The sequence below is a fragment of the Brugia malayi genome (genome assembly GCF_000002995.4).
Source record: "Brugia malayi strain FR3 genome assembly, contig: Bm_v4_Chr4_scaffold_001, whole genome shotgun sequence".
Classification (NCBI taxonomy): domain Eukaryota; kingdom Metazoa; phylum Nematoda; class Chromadorea; order Rhabditida; family Onchocercidae; genus Brugia; species Brugia malayi.
This window is the reverse complement of record NW_025062478.1, coordinates 5423042-5443775: the sequence shown is the minus strand read 5'-3', so window position 1 is coordinate 5443775 and position 20734 is coordinate 5423042. Positions and strand designations below refer to the sequence as shown.

General features: G+C 31.2%; 4 protein-coding genes across 4 annotated transcripts; 2 read left to right on the top strand and 2 right to left on the bottom strand.

Annotated features, from left to right (window-relative positions):
* Positions 1–817: 817 nt before the first annotated feature.
* Positions 818–4662, bottom strand: Bm3822 (Uncharacterized protein; the record flags this gene model as incomplete). Its single annotated transcript, XM_001901951.2, has 5 exons — positions 818–940; positions 1131–1265; positions 1499–1647; positions 1767–1939; positions 4484–4662. 5 exons carry the CDS (start codon positions 4660–4662, stop codon positions 818–820), a joined length of 759 nt encoding a protein of 252 aa, XP_001901986.2.
* A 1602-nt stretch (positions 4663–6264) lies between these two features.
* On the top strand, positions 6265–7026 carry Bm10000 (Uncharacterized protein; the record flags this gene model as incomplete). The annotated part of the gene is made up of 2 exons (XM_043081727.1): positions 6265–6493; positions 6941–7026. Coding segments are annotated over 2 exons (315 nt in total), but the record flags the coding sequence as incomplete, so codon positions are not given.
* A 1213-nt stretch (positions 7027–8239) lies between these two features.
* Positions 8240–9886, bottom strand: Bma-grl-4 (Uncharacterized protein; the record flags this gene model as incomplete). The annotated part of the gene is made up of 3 exons (XM_001901952.2): positions 8240–8428; positions 9119–9304; positions 9443–9886. The coding sequence occupies 3 exons, from the start codon at positions 9884–9886 to the stop codon at positions 8240–8242; spliced, it is 819 nt and encodes a 272-aa protein (XP_001901987.2).
* Positions 9887–11894: 2008 nt separating this feature from the next.
* Positions 11895–19847, top strand: Bm2867 (Uncharacterized protein; the record flags this gene model as incomplete). Its single annotated transcript, XM_043081726.1, has 8 exons — positions 11895–12047; positions 12409–12640; positions 13024–13196; positions 16955–17150; positions 18064–18247; positions 18865–19060; positions 19251–19426; positions 19643–19847. 8 exons carry the CDS (start codon positions 11895–11897, stop codon positions 19845–19847), a joined length of 1515 nt encoding a protein of 504 aa, XP_042937660.1.
* Between the last annotated feature and the right edge of the window lie 887 nt (positions 19848–20734).

Sequence of the window (20734 nt, the reverse complement as noted above, 5' to 3'; positions counted from 1 at the left end):
GATAAATTTTGGAGCTAAGTGTAGAAATGCCCAATATGACGAATATAGAAAACATTTTTTTTCGATAAACAAAACAGTATAAATACATGTTAATGCAAACATAACATACATAATAATAAAAAAACGTGAGATCATCTGTATTTCATGAGAAAGCCAAATTTGTTTTTGATAGATATAAGCAAACAATTTCAAAATAAACAACTTCAAAGAACGTATGCTTCTTTTTTTTTTTTAATTTTGATAAGATAAACTAGCTGAACATTACAGTAGGATGAGGAAGAAGTAAGCTTACTAGAAACGAGAAGCTATGAAGTCCTTATATTTTGAGACCCATGCTAAAATTACAAAATGTCATTTTAATGGTAAAAATTATAACTTTAGAGTCGATGAAATTGATTTTTAAGTTTTCAAATCTTTGTCTGAATCTAACAGTTCGAGATTACTTGATCCCAATTTTGGGAATCTGTTCTAACAATTTATGTTCTTCTATTATTTTGCAAAATAATACGAGATTTTTTTTTTCAACTGGTCATGACTGAATGAATAACTACAAAAAACTCTATTTAGCAAGAATCCTTAGCACAAGAATTTCTTCAGTTCAATATCATTTCTAATTTGTTACCTACTTTCATTATTATTATTAAAGTTTATTATTAGAATTACTATGTTTTATTGTAATCAAATTTTTCCTTTAATAATTTTCCGAAAGTCCATAATTTGGATGTTATTACTGAACATGAAACCTCAAATTTGCTTTAAAAAAGAAGGCATAAAAAATAAATCAAATGGATGATTAGGAGAAGTACAACCTGGTTAATTACCGACCATCTTCTTCACTTTCTAGATTATTGCCGCCTAATGCGATACATTTACATTTTTTCACTTTGATTACTTTTCGCTTCAGTTCCTTTGGATTCTTCCTTGGACAGTCCAGTTTCACCTAATCAAAAGCAGAATCATTAAAATGTCTTTATTCATTTATGGTTAGATTTTTTGAAGAAGAAACTACTTTTCCTTCTTCGATTGCTTTCCAGCACTGAGTTTTTGAATTTGATTAAATAAATTATTGGCAGAATATTGAGAAAAATTTAGTGTTGCCTTCATGAAACGACACAAAAATGAAAATGTACCTCGATAGTATCCCACTCAGCTGGCCTACACACTGAACAGCTTTGGAACATAGCATCTAGTTTTAATTTTCGTGGCCTCAAACGTGGTATGAAATAAGAAGAACAAGTCCCGTGGCAAAATCTATTGTGTACTACCTGCAATTTCTTATTAACCACATCATTTTCTTCCTTGATTCTACACAATTAAACTATTTGGTCCATGTGAAGAAGTTTAATTCAATCTTTGATGCTAACTTTTCACAGTAAATTTATCTAAATACGATTTATTCGCCATTATTGGCCTCAGTTATAAGCTTAAAAAGCAGTTTGATAATATTTCGACATTCGGAAAGAATGAGAGAGTACTGACTGGAATAAATAATACCTACCTTTGATAAACAGCCGTCCATACGGATACGTTGCTTGAAAATTTGACCATCACAATGTGCTGTAGGTCTTGAATCATCTAATCTTCCTAAGCTCACTTCTTGATTCACTTGATGCAATGCTTCTTTTGGTGAAGAAATCATTTTCTTTCCTACAACAATAATACATAATGAAATAATATGAAAAGTTCAATTTCAAATTAAAATAAATTTCAAAAAGTTCTCTCGCTGCGTTGAAATTTCATTCCTACAAATGTTAGCTAATTTCTACCCTTTTTCTCGGATTTTAATTGCTTTCGCATGTATCGTTGGAGCCATTTTAACCGCTTCTGATCAAAAGTTAACAATGGCGGTTCAATGTAAGGTTCTGAATGCAATGAAATGAATGCTTTCTTTGCTATTTCATCGAAGACAGATCCATTTTCCTCTTTGTATTGAATATACCTATAAATTAGTTTTTGTTATCTAATTGGAAAATAAATTTAATAACAGCACGGATTAATTTCTAGGAGTTCTTCATTTCAGTTCATGGCTCTTCCTTAGTAATATGCTGTTATATTGTAGGCGCAAGAAGCGCTTTCTTTTACACTTCAAATGTGCCGCTGTATAATGATAATGAAATACATAAGAAGGTTTATTGCAAAAATATTATTTAAATTTATAACTGCTTAGTATATAAGTTGTCGGGAAGTCAGTCAACTTTATTCCCAGTAAATGCTTAAAAGAAGTCTATCATACTGAAAAGACAGGTCATAAATAGTGAAATTTAACAGTAACAAACAAGGATTAAATTTATTTTAATGACTATAAAGATCAGTGCTTTCAATTTCACTGGAACTTTCTCAAATATAATAGGAAAAGAATATCTGGATGGGAAAGGAACAGAGCAAACTCCCAGCGATGGACAAGAAAAACATTTCGAAAGATACTTTTTTGTTATAAAATTATGTTAAATTTGAAAAAAAAAAAACCAATCGAAAGTTATCCATTTCAATTTAGATTTAGATTTTTTTTAATTTTGGAGATAAAGGTCGATCTAACGAAATCGAAAAGTTGGCATACTTTTATTAATAAATATTAATGTTGAAATTTCCAAGAGAATCTAAGTTTTGAAGTACATATAAGTTTCTATTCCATTCTATTTCTTTATTTAAAGTTTAGAGCTCATAACTATTAACAAAATTAAAATGGATCAAAGAGAATTCTTAAACATTTCGTACTTACAGTTACCACTTTTTTTTGTTGTTTTGCTTTGTGTAATCTGTAAACAAAAAGTGTTGCCCTTAAATCATATGCATAAATTGATAGTAGCGTCTAATCACCAGTTAAAGTGGATATATCATTATTACATTCATAAATAAGCAATGATTGCAAAAAATTATTTGATTATTTTTTCCTCCGCTTCTAACTTATCAAATTGTGATCGATTACTATTGTTTATTAATACAAAATTTTTTGAATACTCTGAATAAGAATAAATTGGACTGACAAATCGAAGGGGCAAACTATTCTAGCAGAAATCATTTTTAATCCGAGGAAAGGAATGGGCTGTGTGTACATTAATATTTTAGAGCAAGAAAAGATTGCAGGTCTTCACTTAAGTGATGCTAAATTTCAGAGAGATAATTTAAAGGGTGGAGAAAATTATTCAGATAGATATAAAGTTGGGAAGAACGTGGGGATTTTATCAGTCTATAGGTTTAGCTGGAAAATGAATGGTTAGAAATGCGAAAAAGCAAAAAATTGAAATCAAACATTCAAATAACTTTGACTTGTGAGGTCTTAATTACAAATGAACTAAACGTTTTATGTTGTAAGTGATAAATCTTTTGTGTAAAATATAAAATGAGCCCAGAGGACATCGTCGTTATAATAACGATTTTTGCATCACTCAATTCTCACTGAAAATAAGTGACAAAGCAGTGATGTACTGATAATGAGTAGTAGATTTAGTCGTTCTTGATGGGATCCAACAATATACAACTAATTCAGCTAATGTTATTTCTCACTAATAATTTCAACTGAAATATACCTTTCGAAAGACGATATCACTCATTTCTCTACTAAATTTCATTTCTCTTTTAAGTAAAAATATTATCCTTTAAAAAAACCATCAATTTTAGTTAGTTTTAATTAACATTTTGCAATAATCTCTGTAAATCTCTGCAAAAAACGATACATTCATCTGGAAAAAGTTCAAATCTTCTCTAGATTTCGAATAGGAAATAATATTCAAAAAGAAGATTGTAGACTGATTTTCTGATCTTTAAAATGTATGTGTATCACCTGAAGATTAGAAAAAATTGTTCAAAAAAAAGTAATGCTCGTTACTGAGAGCTATTATAAATCGTCTGAGTACACTTTTTTACATGTGTAGCGTAAATTCAACAATTTGTAAGCAAAGTCCAAACTTCAAACTTCTTTTAGAGTTCGCTTCTTATCAATTGTCGAAAGAATTATTACTTGCATGTCAAAAAAACTGATAACTTAATGGTCCATCACAAATTCAAACTTTGATAATGCATGCAAATGACATGCGCTGCATTTGAAATGCTAGTATAAAGAGGCGCGCATATCTCATGCATGTAAAATTGAGGAATGTAGTTTGATGTGAAAGACTTAATTAAATTAGCAAGCCAGTTCAATCTGAAAAGTTTTTGAGAGAACAATAAAAATAAACACTAAAAGAAAAACCAATTTTGTTTTTTTCCTTTTTAGTTCATTTAATCTCTTCGGCCAACTTTCTCTACTTCATTTCAATTAATTTGCATATTGGTGAAATGCTCACTTGTAGTTAGGCTTTAAATTGTTATAATATACCTTAAGATATTTCTTAAATAGGTTTTTACATTTTGCACATTCCCAATGAAAGAAAATTTCAGTTTTAATATAATTATTTCCCGTTAAGAGATAGTATTAGCTTGCTCATAATTAGCTTTAGAGGAGAACATATTTAGAGATTTTCCTACTACTGAGAATATTGCTAACCGGGCAGAAGAGGTGGCCGGTGACTGTCCAACGACATCAATGTTGACGATCGGCGTACCGTTAGCATGCAGCAGTGAATAGTTACAAGGTATTAGTATCATCATAAATTTCAGTAGGAATGCAATAATAGTAAGGCTGGGCCTATCTGTAAAGGCCCTACCGGTTATACCAATTCGCATATCAATTCAGCAACCCACACTTTTTTCTCCTGTTACCACTATGTGTGTTGTTGACAGCACCGGAATTGATTTTGAATGGCGACAAATTGATGTGCGTTAAAATAAGTAAAATGGAAAATATTTGAGCAACAAAGTTGCCGTTTCTTTCCGTGTAGGACGTCAGATTGGGGAGCTGCAAAAAAATTCATCCTAAATTTAATAGTTCAATAGTTGCGGTTTCTTTTGAGTACCTAATATAATGATACATTGTTCAGTTCATTTAAAACGGTGAAAATAAGTGCGCGATCAAAAATGGTACTAAAATTGCTAACAGAAAGTTAATTAGAGGAACATTTAGCAATACTGCTTTTTCTTCTATGTTCTATTTTTTCTAAAGTGCCTCATATACGTAGAACTGCTCAAAATTTTTGAAATTAAGGTCGAAAATTGGAAAATTTATGAGAACTTTCAACAAATAAAGCAACAGTTAATTTCGGTAGCATTATGTATGCTATCATAACTTTTCTATGCATTTATTGACTGTGATGAAGAAAAACCAGTCAAGAGAGCATTTCGATATATTTAAAAAGCTTAAAAGACATTTAAATATTTCCTTATACTCGTGAGTAGTTCAGAAATTAGAATGATCCAATACCGATGATCCACCAAAAGTAAGAAAGGAGCCGATGATGAGGATCGGGCGTGGTTACAACACTAATCACTTCTTCATCTTCTTAGTCATCCAAATGGATTGATCACCTGCTGTTTCGAAAAAACAGTATAGAACTTGAAATGTTTTTCTCACTTATTTCATTTATATTTAAAAGATCAAACAAAATCTCTGGAAATTCATAGTCCTTTTCGTCGATGGACGTATCTCTACATCGATGAAACTTAATTTAGTATATATAAAGCGATCTCATTCGGGTTCAGATTATTTGATTTTATGCAGTCCACGTAGAAATGCATCAGTAGTAAGTTTTAACCACAGAAGTTGAATTAAATCAAAAGATACCACTCTCAAAGTAGTGGCATGCATGTTTTGTGATAAACATAAAAACAGGCCTATAAAGGATACTGATAAAAGCATTTTGCGATTGATATGAAACACTCGTAGAAAAGCTGCAGTAAATGAGAACTTACCGAAGTGGGAATGCGGTCAGTAGAGGTACATGGGGAGGGGTGAAGCAGGAGAAGTGGGAGGAGTAATATTAAGATAAAAAATGGAAAGGAGAAAGAGATAATAAAGTTTAGGCCGGTCGATAACAGGGTAACGAGAAGGGGAGCTGCGAGTTTGGGAACCGATCGGCTGCTAGCTGATCATTAAACACGTGTTACTTACCATATTAGTTTTATAAAGCAAGAAAGATAGACGTCTTCATTCCTAATAATAATGATAATAATGATTTTGATGATGATGACGATTTTAATGGTGATAATGATAGTAAGAATAATAGTGATGATGATGATAATGATAGTGATCATTGCTTAAAATAGTAATTCCTGTCCAATGTGTACATATATATATGTGTGTGTAGGGTAGGTAGAGATACAGGACATATCAGTGTCTAGGACGGCGCCACTCTCGACTTGTTTTCATGGTGATGAGAGCTTAAAAGGTAGGCTGTCAACTCAGCACAGAAGGTGCTCGATGGTACCGGACCAGCTCGACGACATGATATCATCGCGGCTGAACCACGCTTTCTGTGCATGGCTTTTGGCAGAGTACCAAGTCACGGCATGTCGCCGAAGCTGCTAATCCGGTTGTGCTCTTGTCACCGTGAGGGCATTTCGGTAGAACAACGGAGTCCCATTTTGAAAATACCATCGAGAGTTGAGAAAAGGATGACAAGTAAGAAGACTATATGTCACTTATTACTTATCTATATATCTGAAGTGCATTTTTTAACTTAACTGGAAGTCGAAGAAATATGAAGAATATATGTTCAAATATATATTTCTACTGCTTCATTAAAGTTCTCCAATGTAAATGTAAATTCTAATTAAACTCTTTCGCATCTCAATTATTGCCGCAATTTATTGCAAATAATATGTTAAGTGGGTTTTTTTTATTGTTGTACTGAAGCAGTTCGCAAAATATTTTGAATTAATTTCAATCAGTTCCTTTTCACCTTTAATTAATTACTTCGGCGACGAACTGTCTTCATCCATGACAAATCCATGACAAAGGAATCATCTCTGTTACTTTTGACATAGAGATTAAACCAATCAGTTATAATTAGACTATCGAATTGCGATTTATTGTCACCGATAATTTGATGAATTAAGATAATCTAAGATAAAGCATACAATGGGCAATACCAGACAGACGCCTCATTTCGCAGACACCTTACACGAGCTCCATTGGCTCCAAATTGTTTTTAAAGAATTCCTTTTTCTGCATTCTTAAGAAAAGAAAAAGGATTTACTTCGAAGTTTCGAAAATCATCGGTTATTAAATTCAGGTTTCAATCATTTCAAACTAATTTCTTATTGCTATTCGAATTGTTTGCTTCGATCTCTGAAAAGTTTATTGCAATAGAAAGATGAATTTCTGATCGACTGATTAATTCTAACGTAGTATAAAGATAAATGAAATAAAATTTAAAATATTTTCATCTTAATTTTAACTTTCCCTTAGTTCCAATTTTAAGCATTTCAATGTGAAAAATTTATCACGATTTAAGCAGTTGTCAATTATTGCAAAATATATTTGTCTTCAGGTATTCCCGAGAGAGTTATCACAGGTCAGAAGGATTATGTAAGAAAACTCCTCTTCCCATCCCACTCAATATTTTTAGCATAATTACAAGTACTTTAAAAATGCTTGGTAGGGTCAAGTCACTTCTTTGCTTCAAATTTATCTGCATTACCATTTTCAAATTTTTGTCTTTAGTAATAAACTGAAGACTAGAAATTATCATCTAAGGGAAAAGGAAAATAATAAATCGATTTTTATAGATAAGCTTGAATTATGAATGAGTTTTAAGAAGTATTAATATGTTAATTGAAATGAACAAATTAAAGATTTTATTCCACAGAGGTCAACGACAAAAAATGAAGGGTTAAAAGCCTTTTTTGTTTACTGTAATTAAATTCAGGAAAAAGCATAAAACAATTCTTTAGTAAAATTAATACACATAACCTTACAAGACATTCTTTTACGTCGAAATTTTTTTTGCATATTTCAAATCAAATTGACTTATATTGTGTTGAATCGTAATTATAATGCGTAATTCTGCATTCTTCCGTGTAATATACAATTACGATATATTATGCTAACTGGGTAAGTTTGGGATTTACATATTATAACTTTTTGAAAAGTAATTGTGCTCGATGATTTCGAATATTCAGCACTAGCCGTCGAGTTTGACAGTCAAAGTAGGCTTAGTTGGTCTACCATTTCTTATGCTTAATAGTAATAATAGCATTCATTTCCAATTCTGCTGATGAGTTAAATTTCTCCAAAATTGTTTCATACATTATTTAAAAAAGGATTAGCATTTCTGTCTAGATTTCAACCTAAATCTAGCTGAATAGAGATAGGAGCTAAATGAAATCAAAAAGCAATTCGCTTATCAGTAATTATAACTAGAAGTTAGATTCCCGAATATGGGCTAAAGGCATAACAGGTTATGTCATCGTTCGAGTGTTGACAAAAAGTATCAGTGTACGCAATATAAGAAAAATCGCTTTCCGAACAGATTACATTGAATTTCTTGAATAATTTCTCCTCAGCTGCCCGTTGGATAGAACGTTTACTAGTAGTTGCATCTTCAGTCATATTCTAAAATCTTTGAGAATTAGTACTAGTTAATGAATGAAGATGAATAAGAGATTGATTGTTAAATGTGAGAACACCTTCAAACTTCTATCCAATTGTTCTGATATGTCAAATTTTATCACAGTAGTTTGGTAAAATGGAAAATATATGTATACAGAAGAGTTTGATTTTTAATTTTTTTAAACAAATTATAAGAGCAGAATCCTTGAAATTGATGATACAAATAAATTAATCAAAAAAAAAAAAAAAAAAATTAAACTAGTAAAGTAACTTCTAGCTAAGAAGTAGAAGGTTATTCGGCACAATTCTCCATAAATAAAGCAGAAAAAGTATATTTTGTAGCAAGAATTCCTAATTCAGAATTTTTTATAAACTATTTTAGGACAGGAATTCAACCGAAATATTCAATTTCTTACATACTACTAAAATAATAATTAAATTATAGCATACTCCAAAATTTTAATTAGCTTCAGTTTTCTGATCTTTTTGTAGCTTCAAACTTCAAAACAAAATTCTATGGAGTGAAATCTTGAAAAATGAACAAGTGAACCTGAACCAATAAACTTCAACAAACTGTTGTTGAACCAGGGGCAAATATTGATTGCTTCAGTTACTGCTTCAAGATCATTTCGATTATTTTTACGATGATATTTTAATAATTTCATAAAAGTTGAAGTGCGAGTGTTTGTGTACCTCTTCCATAATTGATTTCAAAACTGGATCATTGCATTTGGAGTGGTCTTCCAAATCAGCAACAAGTGAAGCTGAAAATATCTTGGCACCGTGTATCCTCATTTGAGAGTACATGCAAGGCGCAACACATGTGCAACAACAGTCGTTAATCACTGGTATCGTATATGTCGGTGTCAGTTTCGGGGCCTTCAATACAAAGATGAGAAATAGTGTCTTCTTTTGATTTTGATAATCGTTAAAAAATATAAATCCAAAATTGAGCATATTTTGAGCGTGTTCTAGCATATTGGTTATTTATATATAGTTTCGTTAGGGTGCACTTACCAGAATAGGACAGATAGGCATTGGAGGTGATGGTGGACATGGTGGTGGTGACGGTGGACACGGTGGAGGTGGTGGAGGTGGCGGTGGTGGTGGTGGGCAAATTATTGGTCGTGGACATACAACAGGTGGTGGACATATCGGTGGTGGAGGGCAGGGAGGAGGTAAAGGTGGGCAGATCACTGGAGGAGGAGGTGGTGGACATATTGGTGGTGGGGGACAGGGAGGAGGTAAAGTGGGACAAATTACCGGAGGTGGGGGTAGTGGACATACTGGCGGTGGAGGACAAGGAGGAAGTGGAGGGGGGCAAGTTGGAGGAGGAAGAGGTGGTGGACATGGAACTGGTATGCATGGCTTGCATCTGTATGGCATGCAAGGTACTGCAACGGGACAACAACCGAATGTATTACAAACATCCCAAATTTGCATAAATACGATTGTGAGCATCAGTAGTTCCATGATCTAAAACCGAATTGAAATTGAAATTAAAATTAGGTTAACTAGTGAAGCTTATGAGAAGGCTGCTTGTTTCAAGAAAATTTTCATCTTAACCTTATCAATTCAGTGCTCTCTTTTTTGGTCTCTTAAAGATTAATAAAGACATTACAATTTATTGCATATGATCATCTCTGATGTCAGTGTCGGTTACAATGGTTTTATTTGATGTAGCAATAAATGATTGTACTATTTTGAAAGCTATTTGAAATAACGTAGGTTAAGCTTCTGACGATTTAAGAAATTCCCATTTGGATTTCTAACTTAAGCAGGTTTAATGTTTTCCTGGTTTAAAGAGAAAATATTTTAGAAAATGGAAATTTTTTAACAAAATAGATTTCTGATCTAAAGTAGATCGAGACCTTAGTTAGGTCACGGGTTGTCTTTTGTGGTGTAAAGGAAAATTCAGTAAAAATGTAAGGTATGACAAATAATTTTTTGTCATACCGTGATCATTGTTTCTAAATAAAATAGTAAGAGTAATAAATAATGACAGCAATAATATTAATAACAATAATAATAATTAATAATAATAGTAATAATTGATAACAATAATAACGATAATGATGGTAATAATAATAATAACAATTATTATTAATAACAATAATAATAATAATAATAATAAAGCATTAGCAAACGAATTTGAGATACAGATGTACTTCACTGTTAAATATATTTGAAGCATTATAATTGATAGATGTAAAAAAAAGAATTGCAACGATTATGAGCACAACAAGTAATTATGATGTTGGAGCCATTTCTAGTGCTCAGCTAGAGAGTGGAGTTGACTGCAAGAATTGCAAGTTACGAATATGAGTAGAATGGCGCAGAAGGTCTTTAAGAAGTACTACTGATCGTCTCATAACTTCTTCCTTTCCCTTTTCTTTTGCTTCTTTTAATGCTTTCAATTGTTGAATCAGTAAAGAAATACGCCTACGGCAATTCTAAATTCAAAAATTCTTTCAGTGATAATATCAGTACTTTTTGATGACGTCAATGATAATAGTTGTACTACGATAATGGTAATAATACTAAAAAGATGAGGATGACAATGATAGATCACAAAAACATTCAATGAATAAGTTAATTTTTTTTCTGTATTCGAATCATCCTAATCATCGTTAGTTTACCACATGTTTGGAATAAAAACCGGATTTCGTTTTTCGTTTTATTTGAGAAAAAAGTGGAAAGCAAATAGAACTAAATTATAAGACTTTCAGATATATTTAATGACGACAATTTTGCAGTCTTTCTTCACACATTATTTGGAGACAAATCTTGCATGAATAACAAAGCGAATGAAATTAGAATTTAAATAAAAGTAAATATGAGATGAGTAATACTCAATGCCATTCTCAATGCTATTTTAAAATATCACCCGAAGGCAATTTAATGTAATCACTTCAAAATTTCGAGTCATTTTTTTTTTTTCAATTGTTGGTAAAAAGCAGCAATGGAATACTATTTAAACGGTAATTCGCAAGTGGCTACAAACTTTCTAAATAATACGCCCATATTTTACGTTGTCAGCGAGTTTTCCAATCTCATTGCAATTTTTATGTGACATTTTTCAGCTACTCAATGCAATATTTCAATTTTACTGACAAAAACTCTTTACTACATCGGAATTACTTGTTTCGCACTTAAACTAACTGAAATCGTTGATACAATTACATTCTTTTGTGGGAAAATTGAGATATCTCTGAAGCAGATTTGATGTGACAAATGGGTGGATCAAATCTTTGAGATCAAAAATTCAGCAAAAACATACCGCCGCGGATACTGCGACTAACCGCGTCCCAACGCTATAATTGGATTACGGTATATTTCTGGAATGGGAATACTTGCTTTTAGACACGTGTAAATATGTGGGGTATTACATGTGTAGCGTATTTAAACATTTACTTAATATAATTTCAGAGTTTTGCAGACAAAAATTATCTGGAAGGATAGCTTAAAGATGTTTTCAAGTGCAATTCAGAAATGTTGCAGTGCATTCGCATGCACTTCTACACTCGTTCCAGGAGTTGCATCACATTCAGGTCTGCACTTGCAGTCGAATTCAGTACCATCTGATCAGTGTCATTCGATTGATGCTTGTCTAAAAACAAAGGTTTGGCTATTCATCTCGTTATCATGTTTCAAATAATGATTGAGTAATGTCACTACTCGAATTTCTCCTTTGGTGCAATAACACAATTTTTGGAGTTCCCTATAGGCTTGATGTGATAACATAGTTATTCGGATTCATCCAGTTGTACTAATCTCCTTTGTTTACTGCGGTATTTACATACGTTTCATCTCATAATTATCAAATTTTACGTAATTTTACGAAATTTTACGAAATTATCAAAGTTAAAACGCATTATGATCTCCAAGTTTAGGAATTTCTTTTTTAATTCACATTGTTACATTAATTTAGCGATTCTTAATAGTTGTTTCTGAATGCAAATTATTTTTTTTAGTATTTCCAGCCTTCGTTCAAAAGAAATTCTCATGATCTGCAAAATGGAAAATCACTGGTTATGAAAAGTTTTCCGGAATATCCTGAAGATGATAAACTTCGGATTCTGAAGGAAAATCCGGAACATTCTGAAAAGCGGAATTTGGCACAACTCGTTTCACGAAAAGAATTCTATCTACGGGAAAACGAAGTTAAAATGGCGAGAAATACAGGCATTGGCATCGGTGACGAAAAAATGGAAAGTAGGCTTATGGAGTTTTACATGACAAATGTAGAAATACAAATAAGCAAAAATTTCTAGTCTTATTTTGTCACATCAGGAACTGAAAGGATTCTATAACTTCAAAGTCGCAGAAACAAAAACAAAAAAGATAATTATCGAATTGATAAAGAGTTATTTCCAAAAAAAAAAGAAAAAATATATATATATATATATATAGCAAGAAGTACATACCAAAATATAAACTGTTAGTGAGTTCTAATTCTAGTACTAATTAATTAAGAATTTGTGCGATCAGTAAATTTTGTGAACAAATAAACTTATGTTTCAATATGCTGAAGATTTTAAGAAAAGAGCTTCTGTACGCATGCTTTGTCATTTTTTTCATCAAATTTATTTTGTTAGCATATCTGATGAATGCTCTACTTTCGAAATCTCCGGATGGAAGTACGCTCAGTGGTATGAATATTGCTGTGTTTGATTTGCATTCAAGACGTTTTGCTGAACGATTGCTAAATGCCGGTGTTTCTAGTCTTTCCATTATTGAGACATCTCAATATGAAGCTCAAAAAGCGAAGGTTCGTTTTCTTTTTTGGTTTTGAAAACTATTAAGTTCTAATGAAATAATGCTGATTCATTTCACACGTGTTTTCCCTATTTTGTGTTTAATTTCATTAAAGATAAAACTGTTTTGAGAGGGACTTCTTTCGATCATGATAATGAATAAAAATACTTTTCAACTTATTTTTTGAGTTAATTTTAGAGTTGGCAGTTTATTTTTTTGGTTTGAACGGATTGTAACATTATATATATTGGTGATGAGTGAGGGATAAACTGAACTATTCACTGTAGCAGCTTTTTATTTCTTTTTTACTGAGATTTAATTTTCCTGGATTTGATTCCTGAAATTCTGTTTGGTAATTATTTACTACTTACACTTAACATTCACATCCGTACTTATTACCACTTATTTGATTGCTAACAAGGATTCATATATAGTATGTTATGCAGTTTTATTGGTGGCCAATACTCACTGTCTTGTTCATTATTATCAGAAAGGGAATAATTTCCTACAACTTAAAATACAAGTTACAACGCTTCTACTTATTATTTCATCCTTGTTTTCTTGAATTTAACGGTTTTTATATTTGACATTCATCTTTAAATTGATTTCCAATTATCGCATCATTTGGCGCCTACTAACTGTAAGTCTAGAAAAAAGTGTTACTACAAAAAGCTATGTTTTAATTATATTAATTTAAATATTTAACATTTAAATATTTTCTAGATGATACTTTTGATTTAGTAAGTTTACTGTGCCGAATTTACACTTACATTTTACAGCAAGATAAGATGACATTTTATGTTGCTATTTCGAAGTTTTTTCATCTGTTGTTTCTTAAAATAGATGCTGTCAGTTTCGCTCCGATATTCAGCAGTAATAGTTTTCCTGACCTCGTGATTTTCTTGCAAATAACATATTCTTTGCAATAGAAGAAAGTGATGAAGAAAGCTCTTCTTTTGTTGATTTTTTTAAAAACTCATGAATATACGCCAAATTTGGCACAGCAAATTTCGTGCGATACTTAGACAAGAATAAAACGCATGTTACCAAAATTACTAGCATGAAGAGTGATGCAAAAGATCTTGGTATCAGCATAGAAATAAGAAGCACTGAAAATTTTAGGTGATAATTCTGAGTTTACTGTAAGGAATTAACACTAATGTTTCATTTCTACATTTCTTCTAGAATCTTGAATGATTCTTTATTCCCAATTTATTTATTGAACTATATCCTACGTAAATGGTTTGATTTCTGTGTCCCTTGTCTATGATATGGATGCAGCATGAAATTTATTGCCAAAAATGATTAAGCTAAGTGTTGTAATTGTAACGTTTAATAAGGGACGTTTTTTACCTCTGAGAACTTGATTTTTAAGTTATAAAAAATGTAGATTTTCTTAATACTCATAAATTTTTTATATTCAAGAGTGGAAACAATTTTTTTGTTTTAATATTAATGGAGGTTTTTTCAAGATAGTGAACTTACATTGAAGAGCTATATAGGCAGTAAAATGAAGGATATTTTTTAATGATGAATGTTTCCACTCTGGATATAAAAAAAATTTTGTCAGGAATCGTGAATGATGTGTTCTATTTACGGCTGGTTGAAGACATACTGGTAATTGTAATCTTCTAGTAATGAGATTTATGAGCAGTTTATTTAGTTGGTCGAGAGGGCATTACGTTGTCCCGAAAAAAGGATTGAAACAGAGTTCTGGAAATGTGCTTCCTTTACATAAATTTAAATCAATCATTACTGTTGTGATTACTGAATTGAGATGAGATAGAATGAGCACAAAAGTGTGATTGATTTTCTGCTACATTTTTTCGATGAAATGCGGTAAGTATGTTAGGTATCAGTTATCCATCACTTTTCATCCTCAACGAGCAGTTTCATCTTCGAACCAGATAACTTGATTTTTCACCCAAACAAAAAGTTAACTTTCTATGTAGTTTTGTATGGAGAATTAATATATAATCCAGTTTCCCTTTAAAATGTCAATTAACGGCAATAATAGTATAAACATATGATAAGTGTATAGACATATTTTAGTGTTTGATTTTCTTTGCAAAAAAGACTTAATTATTAATGATAAAAGAATATTAAAGGATGTTTTCGCAAACTGATATACATGTGCGTAATTATTGCACGTTTTGTTAGAATTCAAGGTATTGGGAGCTACCTATTCTAAATAATTGCGCAGGTATTTGGATTGAGCTTCATTATTGTCATTACCAAATATGCGATGAGTTCTTTGTTTTCTAAAGTCGCTAGTGATTGAAATTGGAAGTGAATTTAAATTCACTTTTTTGAATTTTAAACACATATAGTTAGCAATCAAAGTAATCCCTCATAGTGTCCTTATTTTTCCGGATAATCTAAGGTTAAAACCTTTTTGCATTAAACCTTCATTTATATTACAATATAGTTTATAAAATGTACATGTGTATGCTCGTGAAAAGAGGGTTTGGTTGTATTTTGCATAAACTGGCATGTCGAGCTTTATGAGCAGCAGTAATATTAATAGTGATTATAACGACAAGTCCTTAATATCTCTTTTTAATCTATAAAGTTCTGAAAGCAGATCTGATTGAATGTGCTGAACCATAATGGATTAATGAAATTATATTAGGTAAATGTGTAGCAATTTGGCGAACTAAACAAATATAATGAATTGAATGTATAAAATTAGTCGACAGTGGCAGTTAGCGCTCGTAGTTAGGTGAAGTTTAATTGTTTGGAAGGGAATTCTTCAAAATACTTGTTTACAAGTGAGAAATTAATGAATAATATGTGAGGGAAAGGGAAAAAAATTTTTCTAACAAGCTGAATATAAAATGATAGATTAGTTTATGGAAATGATTAAACATGTTTATCAAAGATTTCTCTTTTTATCTCGGCTTTCTTTGGCTGATTACAAAAAGTGCACTGTTAAGCTCAATTGAATCATACTCAGTTTTCAGGCATCACTAGATCTTGAATTCTACTTAAAGAATTTGCTTTCCTTCAAATTTTGTTCTGTGATATTTTTTCTTGGTCTTGAAGTCACAAAATTAAGTTAAACTATGAACATCAAAATAAGTTTAAAATAAAATAAATAAACGACTTTTTCTGATAATTACTTCGAAACGTTAAAACACTGTCTTGATGTTTTTCTTTTTTTTTTTTGTTAGCATCTTTGATAACTTGGAGCTTTTCCTGGGAACGATTAAAGGAATCAGTTTTTACTTTCGTCATTATCAAGAGCTGTAGCTATTTTCGCAATTAATTAAGCAGCTAGATATCCTTAGCATTGGTGCAGATTTGCACTGGCTAAAATTTTTTACATTATTTCTGTTTTTTCATAGGTTCCTTGTACTCGTTTTGCTAGAAAATATTATTAATTTGAACATAAGGCTTTTAATTTCTGTGGTGGAGGAAAACTCATAAATCAACGCTTTACAATTAGGTTTAATATTCTGAATAAACGAATATAGATAGGGATAAAGCGACAATTAAATGCGATGATCTGTGCATTTTGCATTTAAGTCATTTATAAACTGTTAACAGTGATGTTAAGGAAGAGAAAGTGGGTCAAAGATTTTTCACTTTTAAATAATGGGCATAAATTATTGAATATTAGTTTTGGATGTAAAAATACTTATAGTTGAAATAGTCTTTTTTTTTGAAGCTAAATAGTTCTATGTATTGCTTGAATTGCTTAACTTCATAAATTTAAAGAACATTTGTGCGATTTTTTATTGAAAAGAGATGAAAAGAGACTTTTTTAAGGAATATACAGAGAAGATTCGAAAAAAGAAAGGATTGATAGTTGGAGCATATAGAGCTAACATGGAATCATTATTTCCACTTTGTACACGGAAGAAACAGATAATATTCCCAGCTAAACTACTCTTCGCCAACCAACAGCTCATGAAGAGTGCTATTAATCCGTTTAAGTTACTAAAAGAAAGTGCCGCACAAATTGGTATGCCTCATTTCTTGAATTTTTAGTGGGTTCTATTGCGATTTCAGCTTAAGAGCATTTCATACCGAAAAAAAAAGGATGTGACAAAATGATTAACAGGCATTTATTTGGAAATTTCATGAAAACTGAAAAAGTGGTAAGTTGAAACACCAGACAACTTTTTTTTTTCATTAAAATATTAGTTAATTGGTGGAATATTGTAATGAGCAGTAGTAGGGGCCAAAAAAGAGAAATATATATGCACTGCTGGTTTTAGGGAAACATGTAGAAATTAGTTTGTTCATTTTCTAAAAATTTTAAGAATTTCTGAAGCGAATGTAAAGCAGTAACATAGTTGATTGGTTTTCTGTTTCATTTCATAATAAATGATAGAAACAGTAATAAAATTGTGGTACTCCTTGAATTTGTCTAAATAAGTTGATGGCAGCTTGTGTGAGACCAATTTTTTTTCTCACTTTCGCACAGGACGTCTTTTCATGGATGGTGCTGTGAGATGGAGTTATTTATCAGTCTTATGGAATTATTCACCTTGATCAGACTGTTAATGCGTGAAAAGCTGTCATATTAAAATTATTGTACGCATTTATTCATAGAATCATAAGAGATAATTGTTGGTAGCTAATATTTCCTCATATCTTAATTATTCTCGAAAATCTAAATTTAAAAATCTGATGAAATATTGGTGTCATGTTTTTTAAAAATGGTTTTTTTTTTAGGTAAATTGGCCTTTTTTTGTAACTCTCACTCTTTTTTTAAACATATCTGTTAGAAATTGGTATAGAGAGGACTTGAGAATTTTATTTCACTGATATTGAAGAGTTCAAAGAAAAAAAGTTTCGTTTATATTTCTTTTTTGCATAAACGAATAAGCAATAAAACTGTATTAATCTGCTTATTTTTGCTACCATTTCAGATGACGAATCCGGTAATAAACAAAGATTTGCACCGATAATAATCGGTTGTTTACCAACAGTTAGTCAGCAGTCTAATATGCTTACTTCAATGATATTTAATTTAATCATGCATTTATGCGCTGTGAAGAAGGATACAATGTTTCAGTATGGTGCTATACAGCTTATCACATTTCTTTCAGCTAGGTAAGTTATTAGCATTGAAGTAGTTATTTTTTGAAATATCAGAAAATTTTGACAAAGTGTGTAAATGTGATGGATAATGATCAGATAATAGTAAAAAATGAGTCCCAAATTATTAGAACTCTTTTTTGAAATACGATTTAGTTTCTACACGAAAAACTTTCTGTACAGCTTATCACATTTCTTAACTGTCAGTTTTACGTGTAATGTTTTTCTTTATTTCGCTGTACCTCTTTTTTTTTTTTTTTTTTTTTGGCATAACAACAGTCAGTAATTATTCGCTGCGCTTACTGAGTAGTTTATGACTAGCATTGTTCTGTGCATGCTAATGGTTGATTATCAGTGTTGTGGTTGGCGAAGAAACATCTATTGTCCCATATTTTAAATATAAAGGCACTCATAAAATTGTTGTCAAACTTCCCTACCTTTGTGGATTCTCCTTCAATTAATTTTTTCTTGCAAAGGAAAATTTACAGTTGTTTTTTTTTAAAACTTGCTTTCTCTAGTCGAAGAGAATAGTGACAGTATTTCTCGTGCTCAGTAATTTCACATTTTTGTCATTAAAAAAAAATAATAAATTTTGCTTCTATTTTGCAAACAAATAGGAGCTTTTTTTTGAGCAATTTTGTGCTGGCAACGTGTGCTGTGGATCCCAATATGCAGTTCGTATCGAATGGAATCAAACACAAATCCTGGCTACTCAACAAATTATTTGCTGTTAAACCATTATCTGGTTACTCAGGATTTCCATATAACACTTTTAGCCCCCCATTTCCGCTATCTAGTTCTTTCTCTTATGAGAAAAAATTTAATTCGGTAATTTCTTCTTTTCATTTTTTGCTATCATTTCCATATTCATACCGATAATGTAGTGTTTGGGATAATAAAATTATCAATAAAAAGTCACATTTCATTGATTTTAGTTTTGACAATCTGTTAAATTTAACATGTTTTAATGTTTGTTAGTTCCTATTAAATGGTCTTTATTTGTTATGTAATGTTTCAGATTGGTATTAGGAACGAAAATCTATATGGTGTGACAATAGAACCGAAAAACGAAATTGATATTGGTAATCTGAATTTATTGGTCAGTTCGAATGAGGAAATTCTAATGAAGTACGCATTTTGGATTACTTTTACAGGCAAGATGACTGCTAAAACAAAAGTCGCCCAAAAACTCAGGTATGATACAATATTTACTGCCGATTGACATCATTTGGGTCATAAATTTTTTTCTGGAACTGTATGAGATATGAACTCGATTTTCTCTTTATCGATTGTCAGATTTTCCCACTATTGGTTCAGTAATTCTGCAGACCTCAGCAGTTAGAAACTATTCAGTTGAGTTTCATTTTTTAAGCTCCGTGTTTAAATATCATAACACGTAGGACCTTCCAGGGAATGGCTTCCAAAAGCAAACATAGATCTAAGCTCTCTGGTTGAATCCGATGCTAAAGTTGCTGATTTGAAACTGGAAGATTTCGATAAAATATTTTCTTTGTTGCATATAGAGTTGAACGATGATTTTGCGCATATTGGTGAGCTAAGGAATTTTTACGCTCACTTCAGGCCTGCAATTGAAAATGCTAAATTTGCCGATTAATAAAGCTGTTGTTTATATTGCACAAAGTGACAGATGAAATAAACAATGCTATAACTGATTAAGATTTGATAAATATATACAGAAAGGTTAACAGAAATCAAACATTAACTAGATAGATAAAACATTACTGTTGGTTGCTAAAACAACCAACAGTAATGGTTGTCGTTAGTTTATAGAGTTAGATTTAAGAATTGAAATAGAGCAAGTTTCATAGAATAATCGGCCTTCCAGTTGATGGTTATACTCTATTATTTGTTTCTATGTGTACATTTTTAGTATTTATAACTGTGTTTTTTGAGGATCTCAGTGATTTGCATTCCAGATCTTGTTCGGTATTACACTTCATGTTATTCATGTTATTGTCGAAAAGTATATCACTTGCACAGTTCATTTTCCTCTGTTACTGAATTTTCCTTAATTCAATTCAATTCCAGTTCGAATAGAGTTTGACAATGCAGGAAGACATAAATTCACGTTGATTAAATTCAGTAACAAAAAAAATTTCAGTTTCCACTATTCCACTGTATGTGCGTATGTAACGTGTCGTTTATGAGTTTATGAAGAGGACCTGATCACTATTTATAAATCTGGTATTTTTTTAAAATCAGATGTGCAATATTTTGTGTGCCTGTCATTTGAACTATTCTATTAGGTTGTTTTCGGTGTTATTTGTTTGGAATTAAATTTATTGTTACTTATTTGTTAAAATGAGATGCATTTCTTACATGGTCAGGTTGAAGTTATTCCGACATTTCGGTCTCTGGCATCGGATAGCTTTGGTTCCGAGTCTGTTTGGAAGCTTAATATATCAACTGTCTAACTTCAAATGCATTTGAGACATATGAGTTGTGGTGCCTTTCTATAGGAACTTTACTGTGAATCATTCC